Below are 20,252 nucleotides of genomic sequence, written 5' to 3' on the forward strand. Positions count from 1 at the left end.
AAAAAAAAAAAAAAAAGGCAGTAGGCAGAATGCTCAGATGTATGTTTAACAGCTGTGACCTAAGGCCATTCATTTCCATTTTATCCCTTAGCATTTTGAAAACAATTCACAAATAGTCTCCCCACCGTGTAGTGGGATCACAGCAATAGTGTGCCACGCCACACATTTACTATTTATCCCATTTGGTGCATTGTAGTGTATATTTATGTCAGCTAGATCTACTCCTTTACTGCCAGAAGGATATTGCTCCAACCCCCATCAATCTCATTCATTCACTTTCCTTTGGTAGGAAATCTGAGAGAGGCCAAAATGTTCACAAGGAAAAGAGTAATTGTCTCTTGTAGAATTCTGTCACTCTTCTTTGAACTTGAGGGCCTCAAGGGTTTTTATTGTTTCCATTTCTAATTTGTGTATCTCACATAATTTCTACTTAAAACTGTAATTTAAAAAGAATCTAATGCTTTTATTTATTGTATGTCATTTTGTGTAGAAAGTTGACACTGAATGGCCCCTTTCACCTCTGGGAATGCATACACACACCACTGTGTCTGCTACAAGTCACCTTTAGCTTTGCAAATGCACAAACTGTGTGACATTGTATTACTGAGAAACCAACACTAAAAATAATTACATTATAAATAGACCACATAAACCCAGAAGTTTCTTCCAAACTGTAGGTTAAAAGACATGATGCTAATTGTTTCAAAAGCCATGTCCTCTGCAGTCTGAACTTCTTTAACATTTAGTTCAAAATGAAACTACTTCAAAATTATTATGTAAAAGTATTTTAAAGTTTACATCCCAATGTATTCTTGTTGGAGGTAGTTTGGAAACTTTTATTTTTTCTGAGGATAATGGCTTTGGGCAAAAATTTAAAAAAAATAAGTAAATTAGACATCATTAAGGAAATAAATTAAAATTTCATAATATGTAATGTGTATTTGTGTTTCTTTTGAAATATGTTGGACCTTTAATAAGAATTAGAGAACCAATCTAAATGTTTGGAAATTTGACTTTTAATTTTAAATTGGAACAGTTTAACTGAAGAAATCACTAACACTTAAATAACATTTCAACAAATGTAACTGTTTGGAAACTATAACGGAGACAGCCTTCTGTCTTGCAAGGATTGATTTGGAAAGCCCTGGGGGAGAAAATATTGGAGTTAGGAGGTAAAACCTAAGCTATTGTGGAAAGGAAGAAGTTACACTCTTCCTGTTATGACAGGAAAATGTAGACAAATGTGCTTCCTGAGCATTTGCTCAGCAGGGAATGAAGTATCCTTTGACCTTTCCTTTAGGTACATTTGGCTTTGTTGAACTAGTAAACATGTTTTTGCCCCCAAAATTTTAATCTGGTTTATTTGATTCTTCTCAGATTCAAATTATATCTCTTATGTAGATGAGATACGGAGAAACAAGGGATTTATTTTATGACTGCATCTGCAGATTGGATTTAGAATGAAAATGAACCCTGTAACGAACCAGGCAGATCTGAGCAGCACATATAAAAAATGTGAAGCCTGCTGTGTTAGTCCTCTTTTCAAAAGGCAAAACATTCCGAGGCCTTAAAATGGGCCACAGTAAAATCTCTTAAATCCTGATCAAGTTAATAATTTTCAGTCATCCTTCTTCCTTTTCCTCATGTAGACAAATGTATCAGAATTTAGCTGTCACAAATTTTAAAACTCAAACTCTTGTGAGTTTGTTAATAAACACTTGTTTTATTAATGTGCATTTGATTATTTAATTTAGATCTAATTGTGATTTATTATTTTTCATCCAGTGCATAAGATTTAGAGTTTTATTTTGGGATTTGGGATGTTGACTTAGGGTGAGGGATTGGTAGAGTTCTAAATTCCACACTCTAAGCCCCTATTTTAATCCTTTTATCATGTTCAGAATTTTAGGAACTACTGCTTGAAAATCCTTTGGAAATACTACTATATTTCAGTGAAACGAGGCTCAATTTGCTTGAGGGTAATGAGGACAATAGTCCCCTTTGCAGCAGAACACACTGCTGTCTCATCCTCGCAAGTTATGCTGGAGGGTTACAAGCACGTGGTAGCAGTCTGCTTAAAAGAGTCCCTCGCTGCCCTTTAAAGAGCCTTTCATTTACGATGGCAGGCCCCGTCATTGTATAAAGGAACACTTGTCTAGAACACAAGTCTGCAGAGGCACTGCTTCCTCCCACCGAGAGTAATCATCGGGCCTAAAGCTCACAAGCCTTTCTAATGACAGAGTGAATTAAACAAAATAAAACTGAAGAGGAATACTTTAGAACACTTGTGCCATTACTTACTGTCAGGAACAAGGGAGGTAGAGAAAGAGCATTTAGGAGGGCATTTCCCTTTTTCCCAATTAAAGATTGTCGTTGCAGACTCTTGACTCCAGCCCTAACCCTTTAAACACATAGGAAGACCTGTGGCTCCTGGATTACAGAGTGTATTGTATCTGTGAACTGTCCATCTGTCACTCATTAGTCATTCTGTTTCCTCAACTGGGAGGAAACTGAGAGATTATCTAGGTGGGGGGATGAGGAGGAGGAGTCGACCTGAAATATTTTCACAGAATGAGGGTTATATTTATCATGACTCTATTTGGAGGGGAAAAAAATGATAAAACCTCAAACCTTTGAAAATAGAATTAGCTGGGTATATGAGTCCCAAACACGTCTTAAAACAAAGAAACTACTATTTATGAGTTAAAGAATGGTGAAAATAAAACAATAAAAAATTATCCATTCATTGAGGACCATAATGTTCAACTAAGATTAGGCTAAAAATATTCTGATTGGTGGAAAGAAGTATTTGGGACCCATAGATGAGATTTTTGTTCCTTCTCTTAGTGATATGTCTGAGGCAATTTGGAATTGGGCCTCAATTATTATTATAGATGTGAGTAGCTGCCGTTTCTAACAGTCCTTTTCTATCAGAACTCTTTCCTGTAAGGTGCAAGAACTACCATAGTTAATATGGCAGGAAAGTTCTTCTGAGGTGATTTTATGAATGGGGCCGGGCCTGGGAGGATGAGGGAGGGGGCAGTCGTGTGGAGTGGAGAAAGATTATGAAATGCCCTTTCCATTGCACAGTAGTCAAACTAATTTCCCTACCCTGTAGGAAATGATACAGGACTCCTTCTCTGTTTCTAGAACTTGTTATTTACATTGCCTGTGTAAATCAGCGGCCCACCTTTTTTATTCTCACTGTAAGCAGACCTGTATTTACTACCAACTAAAATTCTTCCCATTTTCTGAAATTAAAATAAACATCCATAAATATAGAACTAGTTTGTGCCCTAGTGCATGTATGTGGTTCTCAGTGGCTGTAGTGGGAATGACCAGAGCGTCTGAGGGCAGAGTTGGCTGCAGAGTCTATACAAAAGTAGCTTTGATTTACTGTCAGAACCTAGAAACCAACTTGCTCTCAATTTAGTGTTCTTAGTATTATTTTTTGACTTTAACCTAGAAAGCAGTCCTTACATTAATTAATATGTTATGCATTACTGTGCTTGTACTTACCAGAATTTCTGATGGTTCTTAATGTAACATTACAAATGACAGTGCCTGCGCACTGCTCAATAAACAGTTGACTGGGTCGATATTGAGCTGAACTTCAGCCCCTAAAATCCATAGTTATCTAAAAGAGGGAAGGAACACCAACTAACAGAAAGAAAGATGCATTTTGTGTGAAGAGGGTTGGTTTTCTAGTCCATCCAGGAACAAGTTTGGGGACCTTGGATAAGGCAATTCATGTTGTTGTTTACAGTATTCATCTGAAAAATAGGGATGATAAACTGTGCTAAAGAATAAGTTCAAAGAGATACTGTCGAATGTAGGGAGATAATTTATTATAAAATCTTTGAGCTTCTTAGAAAAAATCATCAAATAAGCAACACTGTTATCTAAAAAAAAAAATAAGAAATATGATATGCTTCACTTGCACCAACAAACCCACACATAAAATTTGACCCAGTCCAGTTTTCTCCTGATTAATTTTACCAAATGTGAGTTTTACAGTGAGTTAAAATGACACACAAAAAAATAAAACAAGTATGTGAAATTGCCCTCTCTCAGTAGCAAACTTCTTGTTGACATAGTCTGAGCATCCATAGAAATTTATTTTCAGCTATTCATTTTGAATTATGAAAAACACTATAATTCCTCTGTTCATATATCTATTCATTCTATCAACATATATTTATTTAGCCAAGTATTATTATTGGATGTCACATTACAACAATGAACAAAAGATGGCCCAGGTACTCAAGAAAAGCTAGGATGTAGCTGAGAGAGATACTCTAATCTAGACCTAAGTAAATAATGGTAACGCAAGCTGACAGTCGGTCCTAGGAGACCAGTCTTTTACAGTATGTTTCAAGGAGCGACCAAGCCTGGTGCATCAGAGAAGATACTACTTACCTTGTAAAGTGTTTCACAGTTAACAAGTTAGTTTACACTTGTATTATATCCCCTACTTGACCTCGCATAAAATTCTATATGATGCCTATTATTACCTCCACTTTCCAGGTGAGGAAACTGGGGTTCAGGTAAGTTAAGCCATTTTACGCAAGGGCACACAGCTCATAAAAGGCAGAGCTGGGACTTAATTTTCAATTTTTACGTTTTTCTTTCTACATTGCACTGCTCCAGTCATGATGCATATATCCTGCTTCTTTAAAATTTCTTTAATAATGTGAATTTTCTATTTTGTCAATCTGGGTAATTATTTTTCTGTGCATTTTCAGTACGTCCATCATTTAACGTTGTCTAATTCTTTACAGTCTTTTGTGTCTCTTCTAGCTACAAAAAAGTTATTTTATTTCTTGAAATATGGAAATTAGAGGCGATAATGTATTGGTGGGATTGAGTAACTAAAACATAGGAGATTCTGTAGGGTGCATGCTTGGTGAACCATATTGCCATTGACTCTTAACTCAAAGCTCTATGATACCTAGGCATAGATTAAGAATATCTAAAAATTAGAATAAATATTTTAAAGGTCTCTAGTTCAACTTCCTGCTTAATTCAGGAACCCCTTGTACACCTTCCTGGATATGCAGCTGTATGGGAACATATTCAGAAATGAGCTGCTTCCTGCTTGGTGAGACTAGGTCCACTCTTAGGCAGTCCTCATCACTAGATTTTCCCTTGTTTTGAACCTCTTTATGATTTTCAACAATGCTTACTAATTTTGCCTCTTCACACGGGCATATGCTTCAGATCTTAGAAAATGTTTAGCATTTCACTTTTAATTCTATTTTTTCTGAGTTATACATTCCAGATTCTCTCAGTGGTTCCTCATGCAAAATTGTTCTCAGACCCTACATCAGTCAGTTTACCATCCTGTAGATGCTCTAATTTTGTCAGTGCCTTCTTAAAATGTAACCTTCAGAACTGAATACATTACCAAAGATGGTTCTGACAAACAAAAAGATCAGTAGAATAATTAATTACCACTATAGAACACTAAAACTTTAGATCGTTTTCCAAAATTCCATAATTTTCTCCAACCTGACCTTTTGTAATTGTTTTTTAAAAATATGAATGTGGACTTTAAAATTACCTCCATTTGAGTCATCTTGATTGTGACCCAGCTTTCTAAAGGCTGTAGAAGGCACTATGGATATAGACTCTATCACCTACTGTGTTTGCTCAAGCACCCAGATTTACATGGCATGCAGATCTGATAAGCCTGCCTTCTTATATTCCCATCTAAACCAATGACAGAAATGTTTCCTGGGATGGGAAAAGTACTGAACTCCATGGCACTTTACTAGAGGCTTTTTGATAAACTTAACATTGATCAATTAAGTCGGCCTCATTAATTATAGTTCAACAGCCATATTTAAATCAGCTAAATTACTACCATCAAGTCTCAAATTGTGCATGAGGATTTCATCACTTTTCCAAATGCTTATTCTTTGAAAATCTGAACTCATCAGAAAGTTGAATACATTTTTGCTGAACAAACTCAGTCATCCTGAACCCATGGATCCTCCCCATTCTTTCTGTATCCTGTGATTGTAAAATTAAATTTTTATCTTCAGACTTTTCATCTTTCATGATGAGTCATCCAGGCAAGGGATAAAAAAGAAAAAACTTTTCTCTGAACTTTTTGAAGTACATTTTTCTTGAGGTCTACAGCATATTTACATATATATTTCTCTCCAGACATCATTTACCTTCTTTATTATAAATTCCAAGATAGTATAATTACTTTATCTTAAGATTTGTGTCACTAATAAGCTAAACATTGTAGTAAAATAAAGGTATATGTGTCCAAAATCTCTTATTTTTGGGAGATTAAATTATTTAAAAGGCAAGTAAAAAGTGTCTACTCTAACATAAAATTATACCGAAACATTCAGACTTCAAAATGGAGTATTTCCAATCCATAATCCACTCATTCAACAAAGGTTCATTGAGTGGCCACTGGTCAGAGTCTGTGAGAGGCCTGAGTGAGGGTCTTTGGGGAATTCAAATCTGGCAGAAGAGAAAACCAACTTTGTAATAGTGGAGTAAGTCTGATAATAAAGATTTGTAAAAAGTGCTGGAGGACTACAGTGAGAAAGGAATGAGTTTTATCTGAATGTGACAAGGAAAGCATCAGAGAAAGAAGTTGGCATTTAAACTAAGCCTTACAGCATGATGGGCGCATCCAGTGGCCAGGTGGAAAAGGAGAGACGGGAGTAATACCACAATCAGCTTTCACCAAGTCAAGATTAGAAATAACCAGTAAGGTAGATTTCATTTCATACTCATCTTGACTGAATTTACATCTATTACTATTTTTCTAACTCAATACTGAATTCACTCAACTCTAGATAAAAATACGAATTCAGATTATTAGACCTGACTGAAAATATAACTTTGTTGGCCAAGTCATGCATTTTGTTCCAAATAAAGAAAATTCCTTTTAAACGTTATGGAATTAAATGACTTTTTCTCCAGCCACAAGGAACTGATATGAACAAAGGAGATATTATTTTATATAATGGAACCCACAGTACCTAGCACAAATGTCTGACATAGAGAATATTCAATAAATATTGCTTAGCATAATGTTTGACATGCAGAAAATGCTCCATAAAACTTAGCCAAATTATTTTACACTTTTGTGAATAGACTTTCTTAAATTTTAGTAACTGGCTTGTAAGGTGCTGTATATAATGAATGTTTCTTTTCTCAAATTTCAAATTTTAATTTCTGTTTTTCCTTCATACCTAATAGATTCTAGAGCCATTATCAACATAAGATGTATGATATCTGTCCTTATTCTAGGATTTAAAAGTCAGGGCCACTAAAAAACTTAACATGCTATCATCACATTTGGGGCTATTTAAAGATGCAAAAAGATAAAGAAAAAACACAAAATAAAAAACTTACAGAGTAGTTCTGCTTTCTACACTATATCACGCATTAAGTCTCTTTAATTTAATAACATGTTGACTTACGTAAATCCTGGAAAACAGTGACTCTTTGCCTAACTACTGTAAAAACCTCTTTCTGCCTCACCTAAGGTTCCAAACATGTTATTTAAAAAGAAATATGGACTTGTCCCCTATTACAAACTATTATCAAGTTAAGAAAATGTAATCATCACAACGCATTATTTAAGTATAAAAGCTCAGAATTGAAATCTTTGTCATTGAGTGGCATATTTTAAATGAAGAGTAATATTCCAGATCTCTTTAGAAAGCCTAATGCTTAAAATAATTTTATCTAACTATGAACAATGTGAAAAGCATTATAAAATACATTTTGAGTATGCTATGAAGATTATGAACATAATGCAGAATTAAATTTAGGGCAATTAAGAGTAGATTTTGAAGATATTTTCTTACATGCTTTAATACAATCATCATTCCAGTTTGCAGTTTTAAATTGCAGAAGAAGCTATGTGCACTGACTTCTTTGACAGGTATTATTAAATAAGTATGCATTATCTAGCAGCCTATTTGGTTACACGAAAATTTAGGAGCACTAAAAGTAAACACAAATAGTGGCATTAATGATATTTCTGTACTGAAATGTACTTTGATTATGAGTGTTGTAACGTGCAAAATCCTGAGCTCTGAGTACAACAGAAACCATACTGTATTGAGACATTCCACATGCAGTTTGTGGTCATGAAGTTTGATTAAAAGTGGTTTTAGATATATGAAAGTAGTCTACGTCAGTGCCTTCTGTAATGAACGTATTCTGTAGCCTATTTCACTAAATAAAATGCCAATATGCAGGTATAGTTTCATATCAAAATTGGATCTAAAAGAAATACTAAAAGACATTCAGTACAGTTCTGTGTAATTAATGATTATTATGTTTATTTAGTCATTCCAAAAAGTTAGTTTTCAACCCATCCTTAATATCAGTTATGACTCATCTGAATAAAACAGAATAAACTTTTCTAAACTAGTATTATAATCAGATATGAAAATAAAACACTGGCTATATTTTATCAGAAGTACTTTAGAAAGACAATCAATAAAGATGAAATAGAAGGTAAAACACCGACAATTACAAGAAAGAAGAATTATCCAAGTTGAAACGTAAATAACGTAACTGAGTAAATATTGACTAGTTGATATGGGCTAGTAAATACCTAAATGCCTTATTTTCCAAAGGATGGTCACTACAGCTTTATCTTTCTATCAATCATAATAACATCCTCAAATAGCCGTAATTGGTAGACTCTTCAAGTCACCAAGACGAGTATATTCTGCTAGTTCTTTTTCAGTTAAGTCAACTAAGAAATTTACGGGAACTAATATTTATTGAGCACCTACTCTAAGCATTATACTCAATACTATACACACATTATTGGATACAATCCTCACAACAACCCTAAGAGTAGGTATAAATCTCTGTTTTACAGATGTGAAAAAAAATCAAACTCAAAGAACTTTATTTAAAGTAAGGCGAGGCACAGTGGCTTATGCCTGTAATCCTAGCACTTTGAAAGGCTTAAGCGGGAGGATCGCTTGAGCTCAGAAGTTTGAGACCAGCCCAAGTAACATATGGAAACCTCGTTTCTACTAAAAATAAATGAAAATAAAGATAAAGCCAGAACATGTTGGTGCACCGCCTGTAGTCCCAGCTACTCGGGAGGTTGAGGCAGTAGGAGCATTTGACCCTGGGAAGTGGAGGTTGCAGTAAGCAATACTAGTACCACTACACTCCAGCTTGGGTGACAGGGGGAGACCCTGTCTCAAAAAACAAACATAAAAGAAGTTTTTAAGTGAATGTCACATGGCTAGCAAATGCAGCATTCAAATTCAGAGTTCTCTGAATACAAACCCTATGTTCTTTGCTTTCTACCATACTACCTTCAATGTCAATGTGATAATATAATTATTATTAAGTAAGGAATATATGTATTGTTTAAAAAAGTTTGCATATGAATTGTTAAAAAACATTTCATGGCAAAATTTATTACATATGTAACATACATCAACTTGTATCTTTCTAAAGACTTCACGTAATGGTTTCCCCTATCATTTTTTTGTACCATAGATTTTTACCATGTGCCCATACATGTCTACTGGTCTAAGCACTGGGGATAAAGTAGTGAGCAAAATAAAAATGGCATATGCCCTTGTGGGTCATGCACTGTAGTGGAAGAGAGGTTAAACAAATCACATAGGAAAATATACACAGTTTTGTATATTTTTTAATTTTGTATATTTTTGTATATATTTTGTATATTGTGTATATTTGAAAATATAAAATGTAATTGTAACATTAAGGAAAAATAAAAGGTGATAAGTAAGATAATAATTAACAAAATGTGGAGGAATGAAGAGACTGGGAAGTCAGGTTTTCTGTCTGCTAGCCCACAGTCCTTGTCAACATAAATCTATTTAGTTGTACGGGAGGGTGGGGAGTGGGAGAAGGAGGCGGGCCAGGATTCAGAGTTCTCTCTGAGGTTTCTAGTTTGGATGTCTGAGTTTATGGTGAGATGGGGATTCCAAAAGGGGTAACAGATTCTAGACTGAAGATAATGAGGTTGAGCTTTGGAGGATTTGGGATTCCAGGATGTTTAGACAGGTGTGGAGCTGGAGGACATGTATTGGGTGTCTGGAGACAAAAAGAAAGATGAAGCGTAGGAATATGCAATTAGGAATTACACACAAATCTGTGGTGGATAAAATGAGCTGGACTCTGCAAGGTGGTTTGGATTTGAAGGTATGAAAAAAGTGTAAATAGTTCCTTCTGAAAACAATAGCTTAATTAAGTAAAGTAGCTTTTCCCAGAATATGTGCCTCAAAAACCTAGTTCTGAAGAGTGATAGTAAGTGATCCTCAAAATAAACATGCAGAGAAACAAACAATATGTCAGCAATAGGTTTGAAAAGCAAGTTAAAGTTTAAAAGGTTTCGTAGCCTTTAACATACCAATGTGCCTCATTTTCCAAACATATTAGGCCATTGAACTTTTCTCTTAAGGAGTATTTTATAGGAACAGTACTGTACAGAATGAATACCTGCTGGGGAACAGTGGACCATATAAATTAAGACTGTTCACACCTTTTCAGTATCCAGACTGGAGCAACAAGCTGAAGTTCAATTAAAAGAGAGTTGAAATTGGGAAGAGTGAAATATATTTTTGCATTTGGTAGGATTGGCAGGTAGGAAGTTTTCAAAGCCGGGGAGGGAGCGGTTGTAGACAGCTCATCAGGAAAAAGACAGTAGGAAGAGTGAGGCTTTGCGGTTTGAGATGAATTGAGGAAGGAGTGATTCCGGGCAGGGAGATCATCTAGGACAGGAAGCTGCTAGGCTGTCCAAAATTGACGTGATAAGGACATGAGTGATAGAGTCGCCTGGGAAATATTATGAACCTGAGAAATACTTTGAGGAAAGGAATTATGGGTTTTGGTAATAGATTAGATTAAAAGAAGAAAATGGTGGCATTAACAATACAGTTTCTGACCTGAGAGAAGAAGAAAGATACACAGAAGAATGAAACCAAAACCCTAAGCATATGATGGCTAACGGCCTTCCCAACGCCCTGCTGGGTTTCTAGAAAACAGAATACGACATCCTCTGAGAGCACCGTCATCTTCAAGTGTTTTCAATTAAATGACATGAGAGTAGACAATTTTAAGCCTTGTTTGAACACAGATCTAAAATGCTAAGTTCATAATGTCATGTCCACTCTTCAAATAGTCAAAAACAAGCTCCAAACTAATTATTAATTGGGAAATATGTTAACCATGCTGAAATTAGTTTTTTTTTTTAAATCTTAACTTGCTCAAAGAAACATGACCAATTCCCTGGTCACCTTCATTAAAATACCCTACATTAAATCTTGCATTTAGAGTCTCACATTCAGCAGCAAGCTAGAAATCACGCATTTTCAAATGATAAGCAGAAATTAATTTTAGATTTATTTGCTTTCTTTCTAAATGTTAGTGCCCAAGGGCTCTGACAACTACACAGCATTGTTTTGTGAAGGAAAAGAAAAAAGAAAAGAAAAAACCACACACGCATGAATATTTTTTAAAAAATCTTGGCTGCTTTCTTTTTTCCAGGTGACATTTACAAAGAGGAAATTTGGGTTGATGAAGAAGGCTTACGAGCTGAGTGTGCTGTGTGACTGTGAGATTGCGCTGATCATCTTCAACAGCACCAACAAGCTGTTCCAGTATGCCAGCACCGACATGGACAAAGTGCTTCTCAAGTACACGGAGTACAACGAGCCGCATGAGAGCCGGACAAACTCAGACATCGTGGAGGTGAGAGAGCATGCGTGGTGAGCCCCAAGCCTCTGCAAGCCGGGGTGTTTGGACCTCCCCCGGCACACACACATATTCACATCATGTTCTTTTTCCTAAGATGTTCATAAAGTCCCATAGCTAGACCCAGGATTATTATCGATCCCAATTCTTACTCCACCTTTTCTCTTCCCCTCAAAAGTTAGAGTGATATGATGATAGAGACCATGTAGATCTGGTCTTTGCTAGAAATCAAGTACCAGTGTCAAACTATTTGCTTTATCTGTTGCAAGTGGTCATTGTCCACAGCTGCATATCAGGACACCATGGTTGGAAACTCTTGCCAGGGAATAGCTCATCCATTTTTTAGAGACTTCTGATCATTTCTTTTAGGTATATGATAGTTTCCCAGCATCATCAAAGAAAAGTGTATTTAAAATGAACTCACCCCAACCTTACACTTTCAGTTTTTCGATTTATGCCTCCTCTTTGTAATTCATTATTCTGAATGCTTTCTTGGTGGAAGAGTAAAGGCAATTATTCTCCTAGAAATGTTTTTTCCTAAAAATTATATCTTTTACATATCAATGAAAACTGTAAATATACACAGAATCAGAAATCAGATGAAAATGAATTTCTAAATGTTACCTCAGTGTTTAATCAATGTCAGATTTAAAAAATTGTTTTATTTGCCAAAAATAAATGAGCATGATGTCGAAAGTAAAAAAGTTTTAGACTTGTTAGCATAAGTAACATACCGTACAGTTTTGGCTGGAACTTTCTAAAGATTTTCAGCATCTATCCTATTTAAATAGTTTGTAGTGCCCTTCATGAGCAATGACTAAGACTGTGAAACCAAGAAGGAAGAGGTATAGTAAGAATGGTTCCCACCTGCCTATTTTCTTTATCTATTTGTCTACTCTGGCTTCTCTAGATTGTGCCTGCTTTCTCAGAATGAAAAGAAAATTAATAAGTGTTTCAAAAGTATGTACTCGAGTCAGTTTGCCAGAGTACACGTCATTCTTGCCATTGCTTAGACTGGTTCCATATTGTGAAAAAATGTAGTGCTAATCCTGATCAAATGAATATGCCTCCCACATCCATTTCCCTTTTACCTGTTACAGTTGTCTAAGACTAATTCTCATTTCTTTGTTTTTATTTGAAAGTTTTCAAAAGTATTGAGCTAATTGTTGTATTTTATTTTGCCTGACAAGACCAAGGAAATAATTTCAGAGAAACAAAAGTGAATGATAAATAGATCTAGTGTGATATGTGCATAAAATACTAGGCATTATTTTAGTTTTTCATTGATAATTTGAATTGTGTGTTTGCCTTGATCTTGAAATTTAAGATCACTAATAAAATTTACCTATGCATTTTAGTTAGTTTTTTATTTGCATATAAATGTGAAAGTACAAAAATATGAAGGTGAACACTGCTTGTGTGTGTGTGCACTAATACATATGTAAAATAAATTCAAAAAACAAAACACCTATTTACTCAAAACTCCCATCTCATTGCTAAAACCATTATAACAAAAGTCAGGGTAACAAAAGAATTTGAGTTGGAATTTAACTGGAACTGTGCTAGTCCTTAATGTCGTGTGAAATGCAGTAGAACCATAATGAGCCAATTGAAAAATATGTTGACTTCTAAAATTTGCTTTCTTAAAGGAGTTTAAAACCTAGAACATTCATCTTCTGAGGGTTTTTCTTAGGAATATATTATATGACTTGAAGGCAACTTAAAACTTCATATATTGGCCAGGTGCGGTGGCTCATGCCTATAATGTCAGCACTTTGGGAGACCTAGGTGGACAGATTGCCTGAGCTCAGGAGTTTGAGAGCAGCCTGGGTAACATCGCAAAACTCCATCTCTGCAACAAAAAAAAAATACAAAAATTTTTTGTATTTAGGCATGATGGCACGCATGTGTGGCCCCAGCTACTTGGGGGGCTGAGGGGGAAAATGGCTTGAGCCTGAGAGGTCAAGGCTGCAGTGAGCCGAGATTGTGCCTCTGCACTCCAGCCTAAGTGACAGAGCAAGACCCTGTCTCTTTAACAACAACAACAACAAAACCCACTTCATATATTGTATGAAAACTTATTATTTTTTGATAGGTGGATATTTGAAAGTCAGACTTCTTTAAATGCCACAAAAACAGCACTGGGTTAAGAGTCATTGTTTTTCATTTGAATCCTTGTCTTGCACTTTTGTGCTGTGTGGTGAGTTGGGTACCCCTCTGGGCTGAAGTTTTCTCATGTCAAAAATGAAGGCATTGAATTTGAAAGTGCTTTTGCAAGATTATAATTTTTCTAAAAAAAAGCAATACATGTAGGCCGGGCGCGGTGGCTCAAGCCTGTAATCCCAGCACTTTGGGAGGCCGAGACGGGTGGATCACGAGGTCAGGAGATCGAGACCATCCTGGCTAACACGGTGAAACCCCGTCTCTACTAAAAAATACAAAAAACTAGCCGGGCGAGGTGGCGGGCGCCTGTAGTCCCAGCTACTCGGGAGGCTGAGGCAGGAGAATGGCGTAAACCCGGGAGGCGGAGCTTGCAGTGAGCCGAGATCCCGCCACTGCACTCCAGCCTGAGGGACACAGTGAGACTCTGTCTCAAAAAAAAAGAAAGAAAGTTCCCCAAGTAATTCTTAGACACACTAAATTTGAAAACCTCTGCAGCACTAGTTCATAAATTGTGTTGGAGGCCAAAGACCTATGATACATCAGGGATTTGAATTCGTTCTTAGAATGGATCTAACATAAAGTTGAAAGTTAAGATAGTTTACTACTCCTGGGTAAAATTTTAAATCCTATTTATTTTAATTTAATGGAATACATTTAACTGAGTAAGTTTAATGAGGAGCATAATATGTTTCATGAAGGGTCATTAGTTTTATATTTCCCATTTGGACCATTACCCCTCTTCCTTACCCTCTAAAAACAGTTTACTCACAAGAAGAAAAGGTATGGGGAGAGATAGAAATAATAAAAGTTCTAGTATTTAGACAGAAATACAAATTTCTGGGCCATACCAGAGTAGTGCTACAGGGTCATAGGAAGCTGCAGTGCGTGGGTGTTGAAAAAGATTCCTTCTTTTAGCAAAAAAGCTCTGCGTAATTATCATGTCTTTGCTTAATAATTAACACTACTCCACACAGTGGCATAAAGACTCACAAAGGCTTAACAGACAGACTGAGATCGATTTTTTTACTATTATATTATAATGCAGCTTGAATATCTGTTTAGATACAATATATAAATATGCCAGATTTAGTAAATGTGTTAAATTTTTAATCCATTGGTTAAAAAAACAAAAACAGTTATTGCATTAAAACACTTCCCTTGAAGAAAGTCCATTTTACTTAACTCTGACAAGTAGACTGGGATATTTACCCAAAATGTTAGCTTGTCAGACTATTGAAATTCAGTTGGGAATCTGATGGCATTAAGGAACTGCTCCTTTCACTGCTTGTTCACTAGCTCCACTCCTCATTCTCTTAGCTGTCTAAGACAGCAAACCCTACCAGTTTACGTTGGGGTGTGTTCCTGGAAGAAGATGTAGTTGTTGAGTACTTCAGGATGATCTGAAGACTCAGATCCCACAGGACATGCTTATAGGCCATTGCTTCACTTAGCAATGTTGTAGCAAGCTCCATTCACGCTCAGAACTGTGCAAGAGACTCTGAAACAGCAGGAGACTGGCATTCTTGTTAAGGATGTAAAACATATATGCAAAAAATGAGCTTGGGAACAATTGGATGGCAAAGGAACAATAACCTCATTAATGCAGTATAAGCTGCTGAAATGAAGGCATAGGCTAAACAATTCAACAGAACTCATTCAGCCAGGTCATGTGTTTTTCCAGAGCATTCCAGGTGATCCTTGGAGGGACAGGACTCCCAAACAGGTTATCTCCATATCCAGCACATGTTTTGTAACCACAAAATCCTTATGGGAGTATCACTTAGCACTCAGCCAGGAAGGAATCTCTCATCCCCTCAGTGAACTCAGTGATTCTAACGAGCTACTCATTCAGTCTGGGCCGGCAGTCCAGTGATTAAGTGTGGAAGGGGAATAAAACACAAGGCCCTTTGCTGCTCTCTAGGAAATTCAGAGATGGATATAACTCCTGCAGAAGAAACCTTTGATTCACAACTGTCTCAATAGAGAATTATTAGTTTTCTTTTAGAGGAAGAATGTGTGTGTGTGTGTGTGTGTGAGAGAGAGAGAGAGAGAGAGAGAGACAGAAGGAAAGAGCCAGGGGAGATGGAGAGAGAGATGAGAGAGAGATTATATTTACCTGAAATTTTATTATTTTGGAAATTTTATTTGCTGTCACTTGAATCCTGACTTCTGTTTTGATTTGGAGACATCTAAGAACAGTTGCTACAGCAAAATGTTTTCTGCACAGTAATAATTAAGGCCTAAATTGGGATGGGAAATGCCTTAAAATAGTTTATAACTTGTATAGCTTCACAATGCTGATGAAAGTTATCAACGAGCTAAGTGCTCTTACATAGTTTAGTGAAAATATTGAGTACAATTTTTGTTGAAAAGCAAATGCAGCAAATAGCGGAATTGGACTTCTTTACAAACTCAGTATCACAAAATTTGGAAATGGATGTAAATGTGAAAATATGTCTACTTTACTTGAGCATTCATTATATCTAATTAGCTTCTAATTTTATACTTATAAAAATATAGATGTAAAGCCACTGTAACCAGACTGCCTCTCTAGATTCTTCCTCTCTGGGCAAGGCATCTCTGAAAGAAAGAAAGCAGCCCCAGTCAGGGGCTTATAGATAAAACTCACATCTCCCTGGGACAGAGCACTTAGGGGAAGGGACAGCTGTGGGCGCAGCTTCAGCAGACTTAAATGTTCCTGCCTCCTGGCTCTAAAGAGAGCAGCAGATTTCCCAGCACAGTGCTCAAGCTCTGCTGACCCCGGTGCCTCCTTCACCTCCCAGGAGGAGTCAACAGACACCTCATGCAAGAGAGCTCCGACTGGCGACTTGTGAGTGCCGCTCTGGGACAAAGCTTCCAGAGGAAGGAACAGACAGCAATCTTTGCTGTTCTGCAGCCTCTGCTGGTGATACCCAGGCAAACAGGGTCTGAAGTGGACCTCCAGCAAACTCCAGCAGACCTGCAGCAGAGGTGCCTGACTGTTAAAAGGAAAACTAACAAACAGAAAGGAATAGCATCAACATCAACAAAAAGGATGTCTACACCAAAACCCCATCCAAAGGTCACCAACATCAAAGACCAAAGGTAGATAAATCCATGAAGATGAGGAAAACCAGTGCAAAAAGGATGAAAATTCCAAAAAACAAAATGCCTCTTCTCCTCTGAAGGATCACAACTCCTCAACAGAAAGGGAACAAAACTGGACAGAAAATGAGTTAGATCAATTCACAGAAATAGGCTTCAGAAGGTGGGTAATAACAAACTCCTCAAAGCTAAATNCAAAAACCCCATCCAAAGGTCATCAACTTTTAGGTTGATGACTTTTAGGTTGATGACAAAAAGTAGATAAATCCACCAAGATGAGGAAAAGTCAGCACAAAAAAGTTGAAAATTCCAAAAGCCAGAATGCCTCTTCTCCTCCAAATGATTGCAACTTCCCTCCTGAAAGGCTACAAAACTGGACAGAGACTGAGTTTGATGAATTGACAGAAGTAGGCTTCACAAGGTAGGTAATGACAAACTCCTCCAAGCTAAAGGAGTGTGTTCTAACCCAATGCAAGGAAGTTAAGAACCTTTATAAAAGGTTATAGGAACTGCTAACTAGAATAACCAGTTCAGAGAAGAACATAAATGACCTGATGGAACTGAAAAACACAGCACAAGAACTTTGTTAAGCGTACACAAGTATGAATACCCAAATCCATCAAGCAGAAGAAAGGATATAAGAGATTGAAAATCAGATTAATGAAATAAAGCATGAAGAAAAGATTAGAGAAAAAAGAATGAAAAGGAATGAACAAAGCCTCCAAGAAATACGGGGCTATGTGGAAAGACCAAACCTATGTTTGATTGGTGTACCTGAAAGTGACGGGGAGAATGTAACCAAGTTGGAAAACACCCTTCAGGATATTATCCAGGAGAACTTCCCCAACCCAGCAAGACAGGCCAACATTCAAATTCAGGAAATACAGAGAAGACCACAAGATACTCCTCGAAAAGAGTAACCCCAAGACACATAATCATCAGATTCACCAAGTTTGAAATGAAGGAAAAAATGTTAAGGGCAGCCAGAGAGAAAGGTCAGGCTACCCACAAAGGGAAGCCCATCAGACTAACAGTAGATCTCTCGGCAGAAACCCTACAAGCCAAAAGAGAATGGGGACTGATATTCAACATTCTTGAAGAAAATAATTTTCAACCCAGAATTTCATATCCAGCCAAACTAATCTTCATAAGTGAAGGAGAAAAATCCTTTACAGACAAGCAAATACTGAGAGATTTTGTCACCACTAGGCCTGCCTTACAAGGGATCCTGAAGGAAGCACTAAATATGGAAAGGAAAAACTGGTACCAGCCACTGCAAAAACATCAAATTGTAAAGACCATTGACACTTTGAAGAAACTGCATCAACTAATGGGCAAAATAACTAGCTAGTATGATAATGACAGGATCAAATTCACACATAACAATATTAGCCTTAAATGTAAATGGGCTAAATGCCCCAATTAAAAGACACAGACTGGCAAATTGGATAAAGAGTCAAGACCAATCTGTCTGCTGTTTTAGGAGACCCGTGTTACGTGCAAAGACACACATAAGCTCAAAATAAAGGGATAGAGGAATATTTACCAAGCAAATGGAACACAAACAAAAAAAAAAGCAAGGGTTGCAATCCTAGTCTGTGATAAAACAGACTTTAAACCAACAAAGATCAAAAAAGACTTAAGAAGGGCATTACATAATGGTAAAGGGATCAATGGAACAAGAAGAGCTAACTATCCTAAATATATATGCACCCAATACAGGAGCACCCAGATTCATAAAGCAAGTCCTTAAAGACCTACAAAGAGACTTAGACTCCCACACAATAATAGTGGGAAACTTTAACACCCCACTGTCAATGTTAGGCAGAACAATGAGACAGAAAATTAACAAGGATATTCAGGTCTTGAACTCAGCTCTGGACCAAACAGACTTAATAGACATCTACAGAACTCTCCACCCCAAATCAACAGAATTCAGCATTCTTGTCAGCACCATATCACACTTATTCTAAAGTTGGTATAATTGGAAGTAAAACACTCCTCAGCAAATGCAAAAGAATGGAATTCATAACAAACAGTCTCTCAGACCACAGTGCAAGCAAATTAGAATAGGGTTAAGAAACTCACTCAAAACCACACAACTACATGGAAAATGAACAATCTGCTCCTGAATGACTACTAGGTAAATAATGAAAATAAGGCAGAAATAAATAAGTTTTTTTTGAAACCAGTGAGAACAAAGACGTAGCGTACCAGAATCTCAGAGACACAACTAAAGCAGTGTTTAGAGGTAAATTTATAGTACTAAATGCCCACAGGACAGAGTGAGAAAGATCTAAAATCTACACCCTAACATCACAATTAAAAGAACTAGAGAAGCAAGAACAAATAAATTCAAAAGCTAGCAGAAGACAAGAAATAACTAAGATCAGAGCAGAACAGAAGGAGATAGAGACATGAAAAACCCTTCAAAGAATCAATGAATCCAGGAGCTGATTTTTTGAAAAGATTTCCAGAATAGACCACTAGCCAGACTAATAGAAAAGAGAGAAGAATCAGATGCAATAAAAAATGATAAAGAGGATATTACCACTGATCCCACAGAAATACAAACTACCATCAGAGAATACTATAAACACCTCTGTGCAAATAAACTGGAAAATCTAAAAGAAATGGATAAATTCCTGGACACATACAGCCGCCCCAGACTAAACCAAGAAGAAGTTGAGTACTGAATAGACCAATAACAAGTGCTGAAATTGAGACAGTAATTAATAGGCTACCAACCAAAAGAAGTCCAGGACCAGGCGGATTCACGGCCAAATTCTACCAGAGGTACAAAGAGGAGCTGATATCATTCCTTCTGAAACTATTCCAAATAAAAGAAAAAGAGCGACTCCTCCCTAACTCATTTTATGAGGCCAGCATCATCCTGATACCAAAACCAGGAAGAGACACAACAAAAAAAGAAAATTTCAGACCAATATCCCTGATGAACATTGATGTGAAAATCCTCAATAAAATACTGGCAAACCAAATCCAGCAGCACATCAAAAGCTTATCCACCAGGATCAAGTCAGCTTCATCCCTGGGATGCAAGGCTGGTTAAACATACGCAAATCAATTAACATAATCCATCACATGAACAGAACCAAAGACAAAAACCACATGATTATCTCAATAGATGCAGAAAAGGCCTTCAACAAAATTCAGCACTCCTTCATGCTAAAAACTCTCAATAAACTAGGTATTGATGGTATTGATGGAACGTATCTCAAAATAATAAGAGCTATTTATGAAAAACCCAC

At 36.6% G+C, this 20,252-nt stretch overlaps 1 protein-coding gene across 16 annotated transcripts in view; it reads left to right on the plus strand.

Moving 5' to 3' along the window:
- MEF2C (myocyte enhancer factor 2C) overlaps positions 1-20,252 on the plus strand; it is a 195,080-nt gene that overhangs the window by 95,074 nt on the left and 79,754 nt on the right. For all 16 annotated transcript variants that reach the window (XM_017890483.1, XM_017890474.1, XM_017890473.1 and 13 more), the window contains one exon: positions 11,530-11,733. In XM_017890483.1, coding sequence (XP_017745972.1) covers positions 11,530-11,733 — 204 coding nt within the window. The remainder of the gene's footprint in view (positions 1-11,529; positions 11,734-20,252) is intronic.

Source organism: Rhinopithecus bieti, unplaced genomic scaffold (genome assembly GCF_001698545.2).
Source record: "Rhinopithecus bieti isolate Rb0 unplaced genomic scaffold, ASM169854v2 scaffold_17861, whole genome shotgun sequence".
NCBI lineage: Eukaryota > Metazoa > Chordata > Mammalia > Primates > Cercopithecidae > Rhinopithecus > Rhinopithecus bieti.